Source organism: Protopterus annectens, chromosome 13.part0, assembly GCF_019279795.1.
Source record: "Protopterus annectens isolate FY-2018-M chromosome 13.part0, PAN1.0, whole genome shotgun sequence".
Lineage (NCBI taxonomy): Eukaryota > Metazoa > Chordata > Ceratodontiformes > Protopteridae > Protopterus > Protopterus annectens.
Genome location: NC_056747.1, coordinates 301,780,038 through 301,800,328, shown reverse-complemented (window position 1 = coordinate 301,800,328; position 20,291 = coordinate 301,780,038). Strand labels below are relative to the sequence as shown.

At 37.9% G+C, this 20,291-nt stretch overlaps 1 protein-coding gene across 1 annotated transcript in view; it reads left to right on the top strand.

Moving 5' to 3' along the window:
• The window catches only part of FGF22 (fibroblast growth factor 22), a 449,639-nt gene extending 434,614 nt beyond the window's left edge, over positions 1–15,025 (top strand). Inside the window, exon 3 of the mRNA XM_044053891.1 lies at positions 10,477–15,025. Within this exon, the coding sequence (XP_043909826.1) occupies positions 10,477–10,671 (195 nt within the window). The 3' untranslated portion in view covers positions 10,672–15,025. The remainder of the gene's footprint in view (positions 1–10,476) is intronic.
• Positions 15,026–20,291: the final 5,266 nt, after the last annotated feature.

Here is a 20,291-nt window from a genome sequence, read left to right as displayed (position 1 = left end):
CTTTTCAGAGGCAACCAGAGAGTACTGTCAGGTCAAGCTTGGAGTCATTCAACAAGAAAATGGTGCTGGAAGGAATCAAACCCTTTACCCATAACTACAGAAAGCAGCTCATTAGCAGCTCAGAGACCCAATTCTCTGTGCTAACTGCCAGGCAATGCCAACACCTTAAGGATTTTTTTATTTATTTTTCCAGAATGTGGAATATAATTGTCATTTTTTCAAGGCAGTCCAGTATTCCAATGGTTAATTTTTGCATTATGTGCTGTGTGACGTCCTCACTCTGGGCCAGTAATCAGGGAGCCTGAATCCTCACCACGGGCACTGGAGAGGTATGTTCACTTGGAACAAAGATGGATACACCTAATATTTCCAGATGCAGCTCTCTGCATCAAGCACCATTTCTGTTAAGAGCGCACAGGGAACACACTCGGCATGGGATCTGGGATTTCTGTCTCTCTCTCTCTCTCTCTCTCTCTCTGTCTCCTCCCAGCCCCCCAGGTCCCCAGTAAGGCTCCCCACTGGCACAGCTGTAGAGTTAAGTCCTCAGCCAAGTGTCCAAGCCAAGTCCTCCATCACTCTCTGTGAAACCAGTGCTTTGTGTCCCTGCTCCAAGTAGCTGACAAACACACATTCTTTTAGATTTGATTTACACACACACACACACACACACACACACACACACATACACACACCTGGGAAAGGCCAGCACAGGTTTACTAGTTATGCCCCCTTCTGCCCAGACTATAAAGTAGTTACTGCCACTACACACTCCCAAGCCAGCTACTCTATGGCTCTTAAAATAGTACCCAGTTATAGTGAGTGAAATTAATATTAATATTAATATTAATATGAATAGTAGTTTGACCAATGCAGTAAGGCTTTCAAGAGAGGCCACAGAGTCACCACACAGATACGAGTACTCTCAGAGGTAAAACGATTCTCTAAAGGGCCTGCCACAATGAGAACATGAAAATACTAATATCTATTTACAATAAATAACAATTTCAATCACAGGAAATATTAAAAATAACACAGGTGGACAGGTTCACACAGCTACAGAAAAACAATACTTAACAAATCTCACTATATTTTCCTGACTGATCTCAAAAGTTACTTTTCCCTGGTCACTTACTATAGCAAGGCAAAATGAAGTAGGTGAGTGATCCTTTGATGTTGGGTCCCAAAAGCAGACTGCCATGAAACTTCAGTCTCAACTAGTATTAAACATTATTTTTAGTGATGGATGACAGAATGACATCACATGCATCTGAACATCTGACTTCTGGTTCTCATGCAACCTCTCGTTGCTAGAAACTGCCAGGATTTAGCACCTGTGTGTCAATAATACACAGAGAGAGAGCCTTGCAAAGATCTGCTGCAGCTCCTGGAAGTCATTAAACCATAAAACACTTCTGCTCTTCCGACAGGAGCTAATAAACCATACTTCTTACAGACATTGCATCTCTGACTTCATTCAAAACTGTGAGATAACATTTTTATGGCCTAGGCCCAGTAATTTAATTTCTTACTATTTTTTAAAGTTTGAGATTAACTTCTTCTCTTCCAGTATCTTCTGTTAAAACATATACATTTAAACAGTTACAATAATGCATGCACATTTCTTTTTCTGTCCTAGCAGGGCACACTGCTGGTACATTTTTAATACAAGCAGCTTTACAAATACATTTTTCAACATAAGCATCTGTACAAATCAGTTTGATATATGAATGACATATAATTCTTTACAAAATTCCAGCTAGCTGTGCTAGAATATGTTACACATCCACTGCCCTGCTTCTCCTGGCATAGCTGGCAATACCTCACATTGTCACATGCTGAATGATGTATATATAATATATAATGAAACTGCTTTATCTTTCCATTGCAAAGAAATGTCATTTTCATTCATGTATTTTTGTTTGTTTATTTAATCTCTGTTGGTGTGTGATGGGAGAAGAGAAAATACAAGGGAAGCAAAGGTAGCTAGATTACTGATGTGGATTTACAGTTTAGGGTAGAGTTTCTAATGGAATTGCTTGAGATTGTGAATTTAAACTTGGAAGGCCATGTTTGTGGAAGTACTTCTGGAGACGGATATGAGGAAACATATCTGATGGCTCTCCACAATGTATGCTAATGTGTGTAGTACCCTACAATATATGCTAATGTGTGTAGTACCCAAACGACAATATTGTAAGAGTAGAATTTAACATGTAGGAACCGAGGCAGTTTCATAATTGTAAGGCAGTGTCAAATGGTCACTTGAGACCATAGGTTTATTGCATTGTTACAGGAGGTAAGGAGCTTCCATGTGCAGAGAAACACACATGGGCAGTTTGGTGGCACGGTTAACCAGTTTAGATGTACAGGGTTTCCTCTTGCTGTTATGAGGGTGCTCTTGATAACAAGTAATACATTTTAGAATGCTTAACAAGAGTCAGGATACAAAGGTGACATGGGACATTACTATGTTACTTTTATATTCTGTGCTATTACGTAATTATGCCATTATGCTATTGTTATGGAATTAAGTTTACTTTGCTTGTATATTTAGTAGGAACTGACAGTGAGGTCATTTTTAGGCTTTGCTGCATCTATAAATACTTATCTATTCTAGACCAGCCAGTAAAATGATATTAAGGGCGAAGGGGGATTAACAGCTGTAGGGAACTAATGTATTGCTTGTCGTCTTTGTATCAGAAAGTAACAGTACAGGCATACTTATGTCTGTATATCAGGTATTTGGATGGTGTATGAAAGAGAGTGCAAGTCATGTTTTTAATAGGAGTAAAGTATCTGAGATGTGGTATGGTATGCATGTTAAAAAAAAAAATGAAAAGACCAATGGTTAGACCACAGCTGAAGATAAAAATGGAATAATCCATGTCAGGAAATAAATCACTTGCAGCTTCACAGTAGTGTCCTTTATAAAACCAAAAGTTGTAACTGAGATGCAGTAGTCAAGGTAGGGATGGTTCACTTGCAGTTTCACACCACTTTATTAAACAAGAGTAAGCGCTTTCGCAATCTAAGTCAGCTGATCGCTTCTTCAGACTCATAAAAACAGTTAAAACATTGGTATTTAAAATATGGTTCAACCAATGAAAACACATACAGAACTATGACATAGACTAATTAAAATTGCATACATCAGTACATTAATTTGCCTTATATTCTGCATAAGATGAAATAAAATATACATATAACAGACACATTTTATGTAATAATCCATATTACTTAATGTTTTAGTGGTCTGGATTTTAAAAAAGGTTTCAAGGAAACAGCATTGTTCAATCCAGGAGACCTATCTGCCTGAAGTAGTAAAATCCATCTTTGTTCTGCTTCCTCTACCTTATGGTATGCATGTTGTTTGGATTTTATATTGGTAAATTATATGGAATTATTCTCATGTCTGGTTGAAATTAATGAAGTTGTTTGCAGACAATTTTTCAGGATGAGTTGCCTTAATAGTTAAGGACTGGAATAATATAAAAGAGTATTAATAGAAATAAGATGGAAAACGAGTTGTCTGGATTCTTTAAATATGAAACAGTGTAAGAAACTTCTCTGTGTGGAAGAGTTTCAGTCCATATATTTCTAGTTAATCACTGTATATTAATCAGATCAGTCAATAGTAGTAGAAGTAGCGAACATAAACTCGTCAAGTCAAAAAGTAATAATAGAAAATATATAATTCTACAGCATTACTAAGTATTCGAAAGTAATCCAAGCAAGGCAGGCAGTCTGTTTCCAGTCGAAAATCCTTTATTAAGTACATAGACAAGCGATCCAAGTAAAACAAAAATTGAGTAATAATTTCCTCACAAGCTTTCTAAATATATATATACTTTTTATCAGGCATGGGAGTGGTATATTGTGCTGTAAAACAAAGTGTTATTGGTACACATGTTAAATTCACATCCCTTCCCCCATCAGTGTGACATTCGAGCTGGTCCTGCCCTACCTAGTAGCTGTCATAATAATATATAGCCCTAATGTACTTCAATGGTACATCTTATTTAACCAAATTATTAAGTAGATTATTAAGTCTGTGATTTTATACAAGGCAATATACTACATGGCTGGAAATATATCAATCTTAGTTCATTTTGCAATCAAAACTTATATATAAATATATACATATACATTTTGCATGTAAAAATCAGTTTCTATTTTCATAACCTATTGTTAACAAAGATCGCTTTCGTCCTTCTAGTCTTCTTCAGGTCTGTATACAAGAACCCTAAAAACCTATATAATTGTATAATTAGTTAGTATTGTTATTACCATCATTTTGAATAAAGTGGGAAAAAAAAGAGAACCAGAAAAAACTAAAAATAAAAAAAATATATATGTATGATGATGGAAACAAAATATACACTTAAATTTCAAATGATTTAAAATGGTATTTAAAATCAATTTGTAGAAAAAATAAAATAAAATACAATTAGTCATGTAAACAATGTGGCAATTTTTTAAGTTCCAGTGCACTTTTAATTGAACAGTAGTAGTTTAGTCCAGGCTTTCTAAAAGAGTTCAGCTTTAATTGCCACATGAGTTCATGTTTCTCCAGAATATTCGGGATGTCTCCTTCAAGATCACCCATGTCTATGCGATCCAGGATTTGGAACTTAAAACCTGTGTGTCTTTTAAATTAATACTCTTTAAATATGAAAATCTCTGTACTACAATACGTAAATGGAGTTCATAATAAGGAGCAGAGATAGGGGAATGTGGTAATATAATAATAAAACAGAAATTAAAAAGAAAAATAACACTTTTCAACTTTAATGCATCTGCAAGTAAACTAAGTTGCAACTTACAAATGCCAGATATGGTAATTTAAAAGAAAAAATGTATATAAAGAATCTATGAGGTTTGTTTTTTAATTTTCTGATTCTAATATCTTCTTCTTCTTTTGGCTTTTCCCGGTTAGGGGTCACCACAGCGGATCACCTGTCCGTTCATGATTGGCAGTAGAGTTTTACGGTGTCAAGTTGCCAGCCCGGTGCCCAATCTTCCATGGAAGGCATACACGTGCACACACTCACACCTAAAGCCAATTTAGAGTGTCCAATCCACCTACAGCATCTCTTTCGGATGTGGGAGGAAACCGGAGCACTCGGAGGAAACCCAAGCGATCACAGGGAGGACATGCAGACTCCGCACAGAAGGAACCCCAGCCGAGGATCGAACCAGAGAACCTGTTGCTGTGCGGCAACAATGCTAACCACTGTACCACCGTGGCCGCCCTTTCTGATTCTAATATAAAGTTCATAAAATATGACTTAGTCCTTTATATATTATAAAATATGTTTGATGTTAACATTTGATGAGGTGGGATTGCAACACTTAATAAGGACGTACTTTTCAAATAAAGATGAAATAAATTTTTGATAAAGTCCATGTTGGTAAAAGTTTTAATTCCTACAACAGTATAATAAATGTGCTTTAAAAAATAAAAATGAACAATACAGTTATTTAGTAGTGACCTTACTATTCAGTCAACTACTGTTACAATGAATGCATTGTTCATGGGTTGTGATACATTTTGTTCTGTTACTTTCTCTGGATTATGTGCTAAACTGTGTCTGTCATTTTTGGATCCATTTCCTAGAACATTTTTCCTCATGTTTACCCCATTTGGTTGTTCATCCACTCAGCTGCTGGACATTTGGAGTCATGGCTTCAACTTTTGCCTGTATCCAGTGGCCATGGATTTTGCAGCCTTTTACTTTCTTGAAGAAGAAGTAGACAAAGAAAAAACTAAAGCACTTAGAGGAAAGTTCAGAAATTATTGTGACCCTAGAAATAATTTCTAAGGTATCTGTGCTTTTCAAGTGTAAAAGGTCCTACATGTATTATAGATGCTTATGTTTAAACAGCTGAATAACAGAGCCAAACTGTGAAATTGGTGAGCTGCATTACTCATTAATAACAGAGAAAAGTATTTGTGGTATGTGAAAGGATAAAAGAAGGGGCAGACTGTTAATAAAAACAGAACAACCTTCTCAAAAGTAGTGGATGTGTGAATGAAAATAGAAATTACCAATACACAGTTAAAATAATTAACACAGAAAAGGGATGTATACAAAATACAACGGGTGCCAAATAACATGACAGACATGAGAAATAAAGTCAAGATTTACTGAAGCAGTAATGGACATAAGAAAAACTTTTTTCTTTCAGTTTTAGATACAAATCAGGGTTTTTGGTAGATAAAACTAAATATGAAAAGCTATAAATTACATACATTTAATATGTCATTGGGAAGGGAGACATTCCTTAGACTCCATCTGGTATCAGCACTAAGCATATTCCAAAGAGCTGCTGTACGAGCAACTGAAGGTTTGGAAAGTGTGAACATACATGATGTTGTATCAGTGTTGGGTCAGACACAGCAATAACATTACAAGTGAGTAGTATAACATGCCGGATGCATTAAAATAGCACAATTTCAAATTAAATTGGAGCAAATGTAAAGTTATAATGACAAGTCTGAAATACATAGGTCATATTGTAATGTTATGGGGTCTGAATCCTAATCCAGGAAAAAGTAAGACAGAGTTCAAGTAACAGGGCCGGAAAATCATTACAGTACTTTCTAGGAATCATACAGTATCTTGCAAAGTTTGTGTCTGACATGTCTCATACAGTTATCCCTCTAAGAAAACTAATAGACTAAGCTGGAGCTGGGAATGGACATGAGAAGTAATGGGAAATGGTTAAGACACTAGTTATTGATGCTCCAGGTTTAAAATATTATGATGCGAGTAAACCAGCTGTGTTTCAAGGAGATGCTGGTCAGAACAGTATAGAAGCTGTCATCCTACAAGAGAAAAGACCAGCTGCCTTTGGGTTACCAGTATTTCAAGATGCACAAAAAGATATTGCTCAAATAGAAAAGGGACTACTAACAGTACATGGAGGAGAAGAAATTCTTCAAATATTTGCATGTAAAGAAGTTCGGGTGGAAATAGACCACAAATCCATGCAAAGCATATTCAGAAGTTTTTTATTGTAAGGCACCACTGAGAATGCAAGACGATATTACCAGTCAACAAAAGTGTTATATGAAAGTGAAGTACAGAGCAAGCAAGAAACTACAGGAATCAGGTATGTTGAGTAAAATGTATTTTTCAGAGAAGCATGAACTGTTTGAAGAAAAAGAACTGCACATCTTGGATAACACAGTAGTTACAAAGACGGAACAAAAAGTAAATGAATTTCAAAGATGTACTGGCACTGATTTAGTAGTACAGATAGTGAAAGATGTTACATGAATGGCTGGCCTGAGCAAAAAATCATCAGTAAGAGATGAAATTCCATCTTACTTTTCATTCAAGGAAGAATTAAGTTGCATCTAGGTCTTAATGTTGAACGCTGACAAAATAATATATTACAATCAACTGAGAGAAAAAATGCTTGCAAAGATACTACCTCCACTATTCAATTTAAAAAACTTCTGATAACCCACTTTTCAAACAATTGGCTTTGCTCATGCTACTCCCCAGGTTAATTCTTACCATTACCTTGTTTAATGATTCTACTAAGGGTCCCCTGATTCCTTTCCTGTAAAGTTTAATAACCAGCTGTTATTACTTTAATAAAATTACTTCAGGTATTCACGATTACAGGCAAACACTCAGATATACATTAATACAACTAAAAAAAATTCTATATAGTTCTTACTGTTGTTGTTGTTGTGTCTTTCGGCTTTTCCCGGTTAGGGGTCGCCACAGCGGAACTCCGGTCCGCTAATAATTGGCAGTAGATTTTTACACGCCAAGTTGCCAGCTCTGACGCACAACCTTCAACGAAGGTACGCCCATTCACGCATGTCTCCACACAGAAGACGCTCTAGTTGAGAATCGAACAGGACATCTTACTATGAGGCGACAACGCTACCGCAGTATAGGGCTTAATTTTCATATGAGACAATTGGCTAGGTTTAAAATGGCTCACAAGGGCAGTTAGCCTAGTACTAATCTATGAACCAATAAAAACATCTATGAACTGTGAGCAAAGGCAAGTGAAGAAAACTATGCACACGATGTAGACTGCCATAAGAAAGAGCTGTACCAGATGCTATGTGGATTGTCATCTTGCAATTTTGGAAAGAATATTTTGTTGTCAGGAGTCAGGTTCTTACCATCTCAAACATTAGTGGGCAGAAGGTTAAAAAGCAGATGCATGGAAATCAATATAAAGTAAAGAACACACTAAAAAACATCAACAGAGGCAGAAATACTACTATGACAGAAAGTGAAAAAGGCTGTAAGACATACAAGCTGCAGACAAAGCAATGATATCGTTATCTGACCCGACACTTGCAGCAGCTGGAGAGGCCACAAAAGTTCCTCACCAAAAGGATAAAGGGTCTCAAACATCTGTCCTATGCTGCCCGACTGAAAGAACTCCAGCTCTATTCAGTCGCTTACCGCTTGCTCAGAGGTGACCTTTGCCTAACACACAAGGCCATGTCAAACCCAGATTTGATGAATATGCTTCACCTCAAAAAATCTAGATCCGTCAGAGCCACAAGGGCGGGAGACTTAAACCTCGACACGGCTATTAATAGGATGTGCTGGAGGGATAGATTCATCACCCAAAGACTCCCTATGCTGTGGAATAAAATCCCGGTATATGTGAGGCAGAGCACCTCGCTGGCCTTGTTCAAGAGAAATCTTGACCAATGGATGGGAGATCGCAGATATACCCCAGGGATTACCTCAGTGTCACTGCTCAACAGAGGCACAGCAAAATAATGGGTATAGTTCCCCATACTAAAGGGGTGGCGTAAGCCACAAAACTATGGGCTAGGCTTGTAAATGCCCTCGGCAGATAGCCTAGTATGAACCTATGAACCTATGAACCTATAAACCAAATGAATGTCCAGATCTGTAGTGAAGAGTGTCAAATATCTCAGTTTCTCTTATCTGCGCATTTCCAAAATAAGTCACAATAACTTTCTCAGTTTGAATATTTGTATTTATTATGCAGTAAATAAGCTGCATGCAGTCAGCAGCAAAATACAGTGGCTGTAACAGCACTGATAAAATCACATATTACTGACACTGTCACAAATGACAGCGCTGATGAAATTAATCAAACTGAAACTTATGTATAACTCTGAAGACTGCAAACTGAATATGCAAACTTCTGTAACTGACTTCTGTCCTGAAAATATGTCTTAACAACAGAACTATATACATTTTGTTTGTTTTACACGCCTCCTTAACCTTGGCTCCTAAGCCTTGTACCATCTAAATAAGATTCATCATCGCATGTGCCTAAACTGTGAATGTCTTCAAACTGTGTGTCCAACTTGTACTGATTTCTACTCCTGCAACTTTCAATCTGTTAAGTATTTTTGTCCCTGGGATTGGTGGCTTTGGCATTTTTTAAAAGTTAACTGCAATTGTTTTTTGTGTACTCATACTACAGTTATAGCTGTGGATATTTGAGATGAGGCTGAAAACATTCTTTTTGTATTTACTTGCCTATCCAGTTATCAAACAAACACATGTACTTTGAATTTCACATGACAAATAGTCCTTTTTCATCAGAGTCCTGGAAAGTACAGCTCCAGAACATAAAAGCAAAGATTTACCTTACATGCAGTGGCAATGAACATAAAGTGAAGATGCTACTACTAAACATAGCTTAATACCAGATATAAAACTAATTTTTAATAAACACAAAATCAACTCCTTCCATGGCAAGGGGAAGAGAGCTGAAGACTTGTGTAGGATGTTTGAAGGCTGCTCTTTGCATAACTATTAGCAGCAGCATAAGAAGAGAAAGAACAGATTAGGTAACTGACATGAAACAGGAGTGGTATAAAAGAAGCACAAAATAATATTTCAGTAGTAATGCTACAGACAAGGTAAAGAAAAACTTAGTGAATACAAATGTTTAATGTAACACTAAATAATTTGTGTAATGGTTTGTGAGTTTTTTTGATTACCTGCATACCTCTCAACCTCTTAGAGCAAGAAATCTGGACAAAGACTGACATAATGGGGAGACAAAGGCCCAAAAATAGGAACACATTGTAAATATCGTGGTTATAAACATAGAAAGCTACTAGAATAACAGGATTTTTGTCCGTATGCATTTTCTGAAGAATATTAAGTCTGAAACATCTGAAACTTAAATGCATGGTACTATTTAGTGACTTTAATCCTTAGATCATCACAGTGATTTGTCAAAAAAACACAATTTTTATGATGAACGGACTAACAATATGAGGCAAAAATCTGGACATTCTGCAAAAATCTGTACAGTTGAGAGGTATGAACCTGTGTGTGAAAATGAAACTGTATGCATATTTTCTTATGTTTCTGCAACAGCAGATGATGTCATTTGAATGTGTAAACCTATACAAGCGCACCTAATAATCTGAGAAAGATTTTCAGTACCCGTCAGTGTAACAAGCCCATTGATGTTATGGTTTCACTCTGTGTTTTGCAGAAGGAGTACAATCAGAACTGCAAGTTCAAAGAGAAAATAGAAGAGAACAGATATAATACCTATGCATCTCTTAAGTGGAAGCACAAAGGACGGCGGATGTTTGTGTCACTGGACCGTAATGGAACTCCTCGCTGGGGCCACAAAACACGCAGAAGACATCTTTCAGCACACTTTCTTCCAATGCCGGTCTCATAGCCTGTATGGACAGGGAATTCCTATGAATGCACACTACTGGAAAAAAAAATCCAATGTTTTTGTATTTTATACCTGCTTTTGTTTAATATTCTGTGGAAAGTGGGTTACAAAGTTTGTTACCTTCAGCTTACTGGTTCAAATCTGGTTATGTCAGAGGTTCAAAATTTGTCATCTGATTGCTGTTGGTAGCTCATGTGGAAATGTTTCTACCTTTAGTCTTGCACACATGTGCCAGGTCAATAATGCACTCTTGTTCTGTTGTAAAGAGGAACAAATAACTGAACATTTTGCACTGGTCATGCTCCTTGATGATTCAGAAAGTGTATTTTTAACAGATGCAAGTGCATAGTATAGTGCAGACAGTAGAGGACTTGCTAGGTGCATGAAGCAAAGGACTGCAGAAGGGTCCCTTTGGTGGAAGCTGTGGTAGCTGTGCATGTTACGACAAAACAGGGGCATGAAGCACTACCATAGTGGTCTGGATGCCATGAGAAAGTAATTCTTTCAATGAAACTGAAAAAAAAATCTTCTCTCAAAGGGGTATGAAGAGAGTCCTGTGTATAGGGAAGTAGCCCCAGAAGTGTGGTTATAATTCCAGCTATGTGCATGTGTGCATGGAGTGTGTTCTTCTGTGCCTAACTAGGTCATGCTACATATCAAATTCTGCACAAGCTAATTGAACATAGGAACAGGAGAAGGTTCTCCAATAGTTCTAACTACAGCCACAGACCCACTGAGGCAACTGTTAAGCAGCAGCTGTGTGTGACATTTTTAGTTTATAAGTATTTATTTTTCAGGTCAAATGCTATAATGTTTTGTTTCATTATAGAGTGTGCAACTGCTGCCAAGCAAGCACCAAGCTCATTTCTCAATTATGTGAGACACTTATTTGTAAAGTATACAATGCTTAGGCCCCCTAGAGGCACATTTTGGCAAGGTTTCTGAACTATTACTAGCCACTAAGGTATAGAAATTTAGCAAAGAAGAACACAGCATACAAATAGTCTCTGTTACAAGGCCAGAATTCAGAGCAACTCTTCTATGCCTCTTTTGTACTATTAATGTTGACCTTCTACCATGTAATGTTGCTTTCAGAGGCTGCAGCTAAATGTGGCCAGTTGTACCAGTTCAGCAAGAGGAACACACTGCACCATGGCAAGTTTCTCCTTCCTTTCTTTGGTTTGTAATGTAGGACCCCAGAAATGCAAGCTCACTGTTTGTGCAGGTGTATTAGAAGTGGACTGTATGTACTGAGTGCTCATTCTGTATGGCACTGTTGCATAGACAGCAACAGAAAAGATCCTTCTCAGTGGAGAAATGTTGCCATGAAGACCTCACCACAGGAAGAGTTATGCCTGTGGAAATTAGGTCTAGGAGAAAGAGGGACACTCAAAAAGCATATAGGATGGATAAGGAGGCCTCAAAAACTGGTATGATAGCACCACGGGTATGTAGACCTTGCAGTAATCTTTAAAAAAGAAAGTGTCAAGCTTGCGCATATGAAAGTGCAGTACAGCATAAACTAACTTTATCACTCTTGATCATTATGCAAGGAGGAGTGTATCTGACTACGTGCTGCCGAGAGTTGGTTCTCTGCCTCCTTCAAGCTTCGATATGCTGTCATATTAGCATAGCTTTTAATAACAGCTTAGGGATAACTTGGTAAAATTCTTTGTTAAGATGAGTGGGAAGACTTTTAAATTACTTATTAGTGTTGTGTGTACTGAATGTAATAAATTAAGGCTGCACTAACTAGAAAAAACATCCTTTATTATTTTAGTACGTGTCTTCATTTATCAAATCTGGAGCACTACAGTGCTTAAACCGCCTTCTTGCTGACCCATCTGCATTATGCCCTTGTGAATTTCTTCAGCTGATATCAGATACCATAAGAAGGGTTATTATGGACACACACCTCTGAAAAGGAAATGAATAAGGTTTCCAGTGTCAGCAAATGAAATACATTTTCATCTGTTGCTCATGGTAAAAAGTTATGTTTTGCACAACATTAAGCCTGTGGCTGGGTACTCTTCAGACAACTTTAAGGCCCAACATTTGAAGATATTAATATTTGTCATGACTCACTTTGTTCAGCTTCTTCTCCCAGTTGCTGTAAATGTTTATTAATTTTATCAAAATTAGGTGTGATCTTTTTACAAATGAAAAAGGAAAACATTCATATGTGTGCAAAAAGACTGTAATTTTCTGATTCAGTACAGCTTAAACTGGAGATTATTTTAGTAAGACTTTTCATCTCCTGACTACTGTTCCAAAGCTTGTTAACTTGGAATGACACAAACTGTTTTCAAGGCTAGAATAAGTAATATGTACTTCACAAAGGCCATAGAAAGGGGAAAAGAAACATATTTAATGTTAAATTAAAAATGGCATTTCTAGTCTGTACATGATCAGGTCATACCATTTCTGTGCAGACCAGGAAGGACACATTTCAGTTAAACAATCACATTCTCATGTATTTTATCAGGTAGAAGACTACTTTTACTGAGATTTGAAAAAAAGCAATAGAAACTACAACAGCCATTTCATCATTTAAAAACTCAGCAGTGCTCATTTTGAATAAACTGCGGGCAGGAAAGAGCAATGTTGAGTAGGTCACGACTTGTATGACACAGTTTGCCCCCCAAAATATCAGTCAATATTCATTAAAAAGTCATTAAAAGTGGAGGAATTTAACAAGGCAAAGGACAGACATAAGTCTGTACTGGAAATTTAATATATGTTTGTTACAGTTTAACAGAGCTCCAATACACAATGAAGGAGTTTAAAGTAAATGCAATAACACCAGCTTACTACATGATTTGTAGCAATTGATAGACTGCATAACTCCAAGCGGTCCTTAGCTGCTGTCAGGACCTGTATTTTTACTGGGGTTAAACCTGAACTTCCATCTACACCATTCAAAGAATGATGCTGTTAGTGTTGATGCACAGAAGTTTAATTTTCAAAATTAATTCTGACAAAATGAGTATAATCTTAAGCTAATTTAGAGCAAAGTAGTCATCCAAAGAAAAGAAAATGGACAGTTGTTCCTTAATCGGTTAAACCGTACATGTGAAAAAAAATGGAAGTTTATTTGCTGTAAACATCACAGCATGTTTTATTTATTTTGTGGTGGCATTTTGCTACTGGTATTTCCTAGCTGAAGAACATTAGTTTCTTGTTGGTTACTGGAGTCTTATTTATGATATAAAGGGCAAGCAAGGTTTTCGACATTTGACCTTTTTAATCAGAAATGAATCTCCCTTCCCAGCACTTGATAGTTCCAGTCTTTGCTATCTGCATCTTCCTTTTCAGCTTTAGCAAAGTAAACCACTGTGGAGGCAAGGTACTTAGAATAGCTTCATTAGCAGGATAGCTGTGTGTAATTCTGCCATGTAGTGAGAGAGATGCAGTTTAGTAGAGCCAAGGAACCCTTCAGAATGATGGGGCACAAGCAATGTTTACAGCTGATGGGATTGAACAGGCAGGGATAAAAAAGTTGGCCGTGGCACACGGTATGTTGGCCCAGGCACTCATTTCTGAACAGTAGCTAGTAACAGGTCACTGTTATGTCTGTCATTCTAAGATGATGAGAAGAGACAGACAAATGAAACTCCCTGATATATTGTCCTTCCTGTGTCCGCTGCAATATCTTACAGTAATCTGGCCCTTCATTTGACAGCATCATGCATAGAGCACAAAACATTTTGCCATCTTAAAATGCATGGTACTACAGATGTGCCCATTGACATGTGGCCTTTGGTTGGCATGTGGCATTGTGGATAAAGACACAAAAAGGCATAGCCCTAATGAATGACCAGTAAAAGAAGGAGATAATGTCATGTTCGACTTACTTTCCTTGCCAAAAGTCATCTTCCATTCAACATACACAATTAAAATCAAAAGCATCTTACATCTCTTTAAATGATGTTCCTGACAGAAGTGTCTTATTCTCTCTTTAAAGAATAAACCTAACTTCTGAATGATCTCCTTCTGTAACTTCTTCTCCTGCCCTACTGAACTCTGGACAGACATCCAGATGTCTGTTAAAGAAGGCCATGCATCTGTAACACCTGATCCAATCTTCTCTGGGTGAAAGTGAAGTTAAGAAAGTGACAGATAAGGCCCTTCACCTGAAGTGTTCCCTCCTATAGCATTGTACAACAGCACTTTATGTTGTAAACTAGAGAGGCTGGTCATTGAAACAGGCCTCTTTGTGGTACTGATATGGACTTTATTTTGCAAGGTGTACGCTGTTGTTGTTACTCTGCAACATCTGTACTTACGAAAGATGTGTAACAGAATATATTTATATGCAATGTAGTTCCAACTAAGCAATAAAAGGTATATTAACCTCTTTGTAAAGAAGCACTTTATTAAAATGTTACTGGAAGAATGTGCAATGCAAATTTTACACCTACAACTACTGAATTCTTATCTTTTAAGGTACACATGCCAGCCAGTGACAAAGCACAGGTGCTGTCTTATCATTATATTGGTCTGTATAATCATTTTTTGGTAAGGAAATTGTCCTAGGCTACCAGGAAGTATCCCTTTTTGTCAGGGAGACTCAGGGGTACAAAGAAGGTAAATGATTTGCTCAGGCAACACGGCATACAAATGGGTAATGGTGCAATTCAAACTTGTCTCAAGCTTCACAGTCCAGTACCGTAACCCTTGCATTAATCGCTGCATCACCATGGCTGATCCAGACCGAACGTTGAGTCCATCTTTAATTAATTATTTTTTAGTCATCTGCCCTACAGGTAAGTTAAAATGTTTAAACAGCTCCTTTTCAGCATGTCCAAGGTCAAAACAGACAAATCAGAGCACCACTGCAGTGACTTGAATGCAAATGGTAAAGGAAGGTGATAAAAATATTTGTGTGCCTAACTCATTTACACCTTTATTGTGCGAACTGAAAATATAGTGACAGGCATAGAATATCAGTTCTAAACTGTCCAATGAAGGTTAGTTTTTTGTATAAATTGTTCCTTTCTAACACATAATTGTAGGAAAACTATGACACTGTGGTGTTGGATAAGGAGGGCATAGTCTTCAGCTTGCTCAGTTTGTATGTGTTGGACAACAGACATGCCACTAAATTTCTATCTGCAGTTTTGCCTTCGGCTCTTATCTTATCCTGTTCATTTTCAAAATCCATCATTATTCCAACAGGATGGCTGACTATATATATTTACTACCATTTTTTGAGAAAGTAGTTTCTCATTTAACCCTTTATCCTATTCTTTTCAACCCTACATCATGCTCCTCCTTACAATACCTCTCAACTTCTTACAGCAAAAAATCTGAACAAATCCATTAATAAAAGCGGGACAAAGGGATAGGGACATTTTTTTTTAATATTGCACTTACAAATTTAGACAGCTGATAGAATAACAGGTTTTGCTTTAGCATGAATTTTCTGAAGGGTATGAAGTCTGAAACTCAAATGCCTGTCATTATTTTCTAACTTCAGTCTTTAATGAATTGTCACTAATTTGCCAGAAAAACAAAATTTTATGAAAAAACGGACCAGTGATATGAGGCAATAATGTGGACATTCTGTAAAAATCTGTAATGAAATATCCATGTTAGTAAAATTTGTTACTGTCCTGCACCTTACTTAAAACTGCATTATTGGCACCATTCTGTTGTATATATTCTGTTTCACTGTCTTTACAGAATATACTCAGTAATGATCCTTTATCTATTTGTGGAAAAATACTGAAGTCAACATATTTTGTATTCTGTATTTAAAGGGTTAAGCAGAAAAATGTTCACTGCGTGCAAACTGAAATGTTCTGGAAAATGTTGATCACTGAGGAATGCAGGAGTTAATCTTAAACTACTGATAAGGAAGTTAATGGTGCAAGAATAACTGTGGTACTGGCTGGTAAAAACAAGTAATCAAACTATCAATATTAATGAATGTTCTGTGTGCTACGTGTATGTACGTGCAGGAGGGTCTATATAAGGAGAACTCAAAGTACAAGTAACCAGACTGCTGGCATATTACTATCATGTAGCAGATCTCCATGCATGTAAAATAAAGCTGTTTTACTTGCTTACAAGAACTTGGTGTGATTCTTCCAGAATATGTTAGAAGAGTAAAATCTTTCGACATAACTGGCGCCCAACGTTAGGGCGGCCCCTGCACGGCGCGAATCGAACAAAGAGAGGCTGAAAACCTGCGCAGGTGGAGAGAGATCAGGCTCTCCTCGAATGAAAGACCTCCAACTGAAACAGGTTGAAATTAGAGGCCAGTCACTCTTTCCAGATTCAATCCGTGAGGTGGCAGCGAAACAGGGCGGAGGAATCACAAAGGTAAGCAAAAAGAAAAGCTATTTTTTTTGTTGTTTCTGATTGGAATTTTTGTCTAAATTTTAAGGGACTAGTCAAGGGAGAAATTAAATTTTCTCAAAGTATAAGGAGTATATGTGAATAAATTCCATATACAAGAGATCTCAGGAACAGGAATAGTTTCTCTTAAGAGAAATGGGAACAGGAACCAGTTGCGTCAAAGGTGACGACAAACTGAAGATGAAAAGTTTATGTTTGATTTACACCCAAAGAACGTAAAATATTTAGATAAATGGAAAAAAAGATCATGGGTTTAGTGGATGTTTACATAAGTCAGAATGTCAAAATCTAGTAAGATTACTGTGCAAACAGGCAGGAAATAAGACAAGGAATCAAAAGAAGGTGGGGTTCCCCAGGCACAGAAATGGCTGGAGGAAGCAAATAAAAGACATAGGGAACAAAATTTGAAAAAAGGGTGTGGTAATTCAAGTGAAAGAGATGTGTACTTTGTTAAAAAGGAAGATAATAAAACTTCCAAGTGTGCAGAACTAGAATAAAGACTCTCTTAGATAAAATCGAAGAACATTGGAAGCCCAAGGCAGATTGGACTTGCATTAATCAATGCGTTCAATCAGATGACGAAACCGTAGACAATTATCTACATCGTCTCACACAATGTTTTGATGCTCATAGTGGGTTGATTAAGGTAGAAAATCAGGAAAATGACTGCCCTATGAACAGCAATTGAAAAATGCACTCCTAAAGGGCTGCCAGACAGCCATTGGTAACTTTATACAAAAACATATGATCACACACAGGACAGCTCGTCTACAGCCCCTTATGGAGTATGCTAGACATGCTGAGAAATATCTGAAGGAAAAGAAAGATAAACAAGCCCAGACTTTTACAGTTAGTGAAGATGGAACTTTAATGTTAGTTCAGGGTTCCGCAAACCACGGAAGAGGGCGTGGCAGGGGAAGAGGACGAGGACGGGGAGGCATAAGTCATTCTGAGGATTTCGAGGGTAGGCAAAAGAGGGGGGAGTGTTTTAAGTGCGGTAAGAAAGGACATTTCGCCAGAGATTGCAGAGGACCGGAGAAACCGATGGTTGCTTCCGGTGGTACCGCATGACTATATGATGGTCAAAAAGACGTAGATGGAGGGTATGAGGAAGAAGAAGAAAGTGAGAATGGGGAAGTAGGTACAAGTGAAGACGATGGGTGGGGACAGGAAATGGCAGAAAATGAGAAATATCAAATGGTAAATCTAACAGCACTAGCATCAACTATGCAATTGGAATCCCAACCAGTGATCACATTGCAAGTTGAGGGCCGAGACATAGAATTTCTTTGTGACTCAGGGGCTTCTCGAACGTTAGTCAGAAGTACTGCCATATCATCCGATGTTACCTCGGATGAATATGTGCTTGTAAAAGCAGCAAATGGTCGTATTTACAAAGAGCCATTGTCCAAACCTCTGTGGTTTACCGACCCAGAGATGAACCAAACCATACGGTTCCGAGTAATAATTTCAGAAATCTGCCCAGTACATTTACTAGGAAGAGATTTAATGCAAGTGTTCGGTATAGCAGCCGTCCCAACCTCCACGGGATGGTGGCAAGGAGAATAGAACTGAATAGTGCAATGCTATTAGAGGGCAGGAGATCTACATTACTGGTATAGTAATGATTTGATAGAGACAGGCCCCCAGAGTGTAGTGACGGCTCTTACAAATTTGGCATTAAGCAAATACGGCATAACAAATCCGAAGGTGTCAGATCCATTACATTGCACAATGTATTACAGAAGATGTGCCGGACCTGATTTAGAATACTGAAAAGAAATTTCTTAGTTTTAAAGTCACCAAACTAGTATTGCATAGCCTTTTTGGGACACACTAGGTAATTCTGCAGTCACATGTAGCCTTACAAGGGATATGCAGCTGCTGTATAAGAATGAATTAACCACACATATTTCAGTCACGGAGGGTGAAGGAATGTCATGGTACCTCGTGGGTAAGAAAATAACTGAATGGGTAGGATGGACACCAGAACAGTTGGCAGGTAAGGGCATTCAGGTTCAAAAACTTAACTGGGTTACACAAGCCAGACCGACCGTGCACCTCAGGGAAGACAAACCGATACAATCCCCTGGGACATTATGACTATGTCTCCTTACCCCCATGGAAGAATCTCAATTGCAGACGATTCCAAACTCATTATGGTCGCAGGGTCAGCATGATATCGGACTGATTAGAATGGCAGGACAGGTAAAGATTACACCCAAGTCAGAATTTAGACCTCATAAATGGCAGTATCCCTTGAGCAGAAAGGCAGAGGAGGGCATTTTACCGGTAATCACAGCGCTTTTGAAAGCTGGAGTATTAATTCTGTGCACAGACTCACCGTGTAATACGCCCTTATTTCCAGTAAAAAAAACGGATGGGACATGGAGGATGGTACAAGACTTACAGGCAATAAATGCCGCGGTGGTACCTCGGGCCCCCATGGTCCTGGATCCGTCTATTTTGCTGAACGATATCCTTCCAACAGATAACTACTTTTCTGTAATTGATATCAGTAATGCCTTTTTCTCTATTCCCTTGCAGGAAGATAGTAGATTTTGGTTTGCATTTACGTTTATGGGCAAGCGTTATACCTATACCAGGTTACCGCAGGGATACTGCGAAAGTCCGACCATCTTCTCACAAGAGATGTCCACCAATTTGGCTCAGTTCCAACCAGCCCAAGGGTGCCACCTACTGCTGTACGTGGATGATATCCTCCTGGCCGCGACTACGGAAGAACTCTGTAAGTCCGAGACTATTCGACTACTACACTTTCTGGCACACGAAGGACATAAGGTAAATAAGTCTAAGTTACAATTTTGTAAATTAAAAGTACGTTACCTGGGTTATACTATCTCTGGGAAGGGCAGGCGATTAGATGACAGCAGAAAGAATGCTATTTTACAAGCCCCCATGCCAACTACAAAAAAAGAAATTATGTCCTTTTTAGGCATTACGAACTTCTGTCGTAGTTGGATTCCCAACTATGCCGAAGAAGTGCACCCGCTATCAGACTTAATTTTTGCAATACCGATGGCGGCAAAAGATTTGCTGCACTGGACAGACAAGGCAGTACAGGCATTTACTAGGATCAAGCAACTGATAGCTGGGTCAGCAACATTGGGGTTTCCAAATTACAGTAAGACCTTTATACAGACTGTAGATTGCAAGCAGGGATTTATGACATCTGTTTTAATGCAAATGTATGGAGATAAGTTAAGACCATTGGCATTTTACTCTAGCAAATTAGA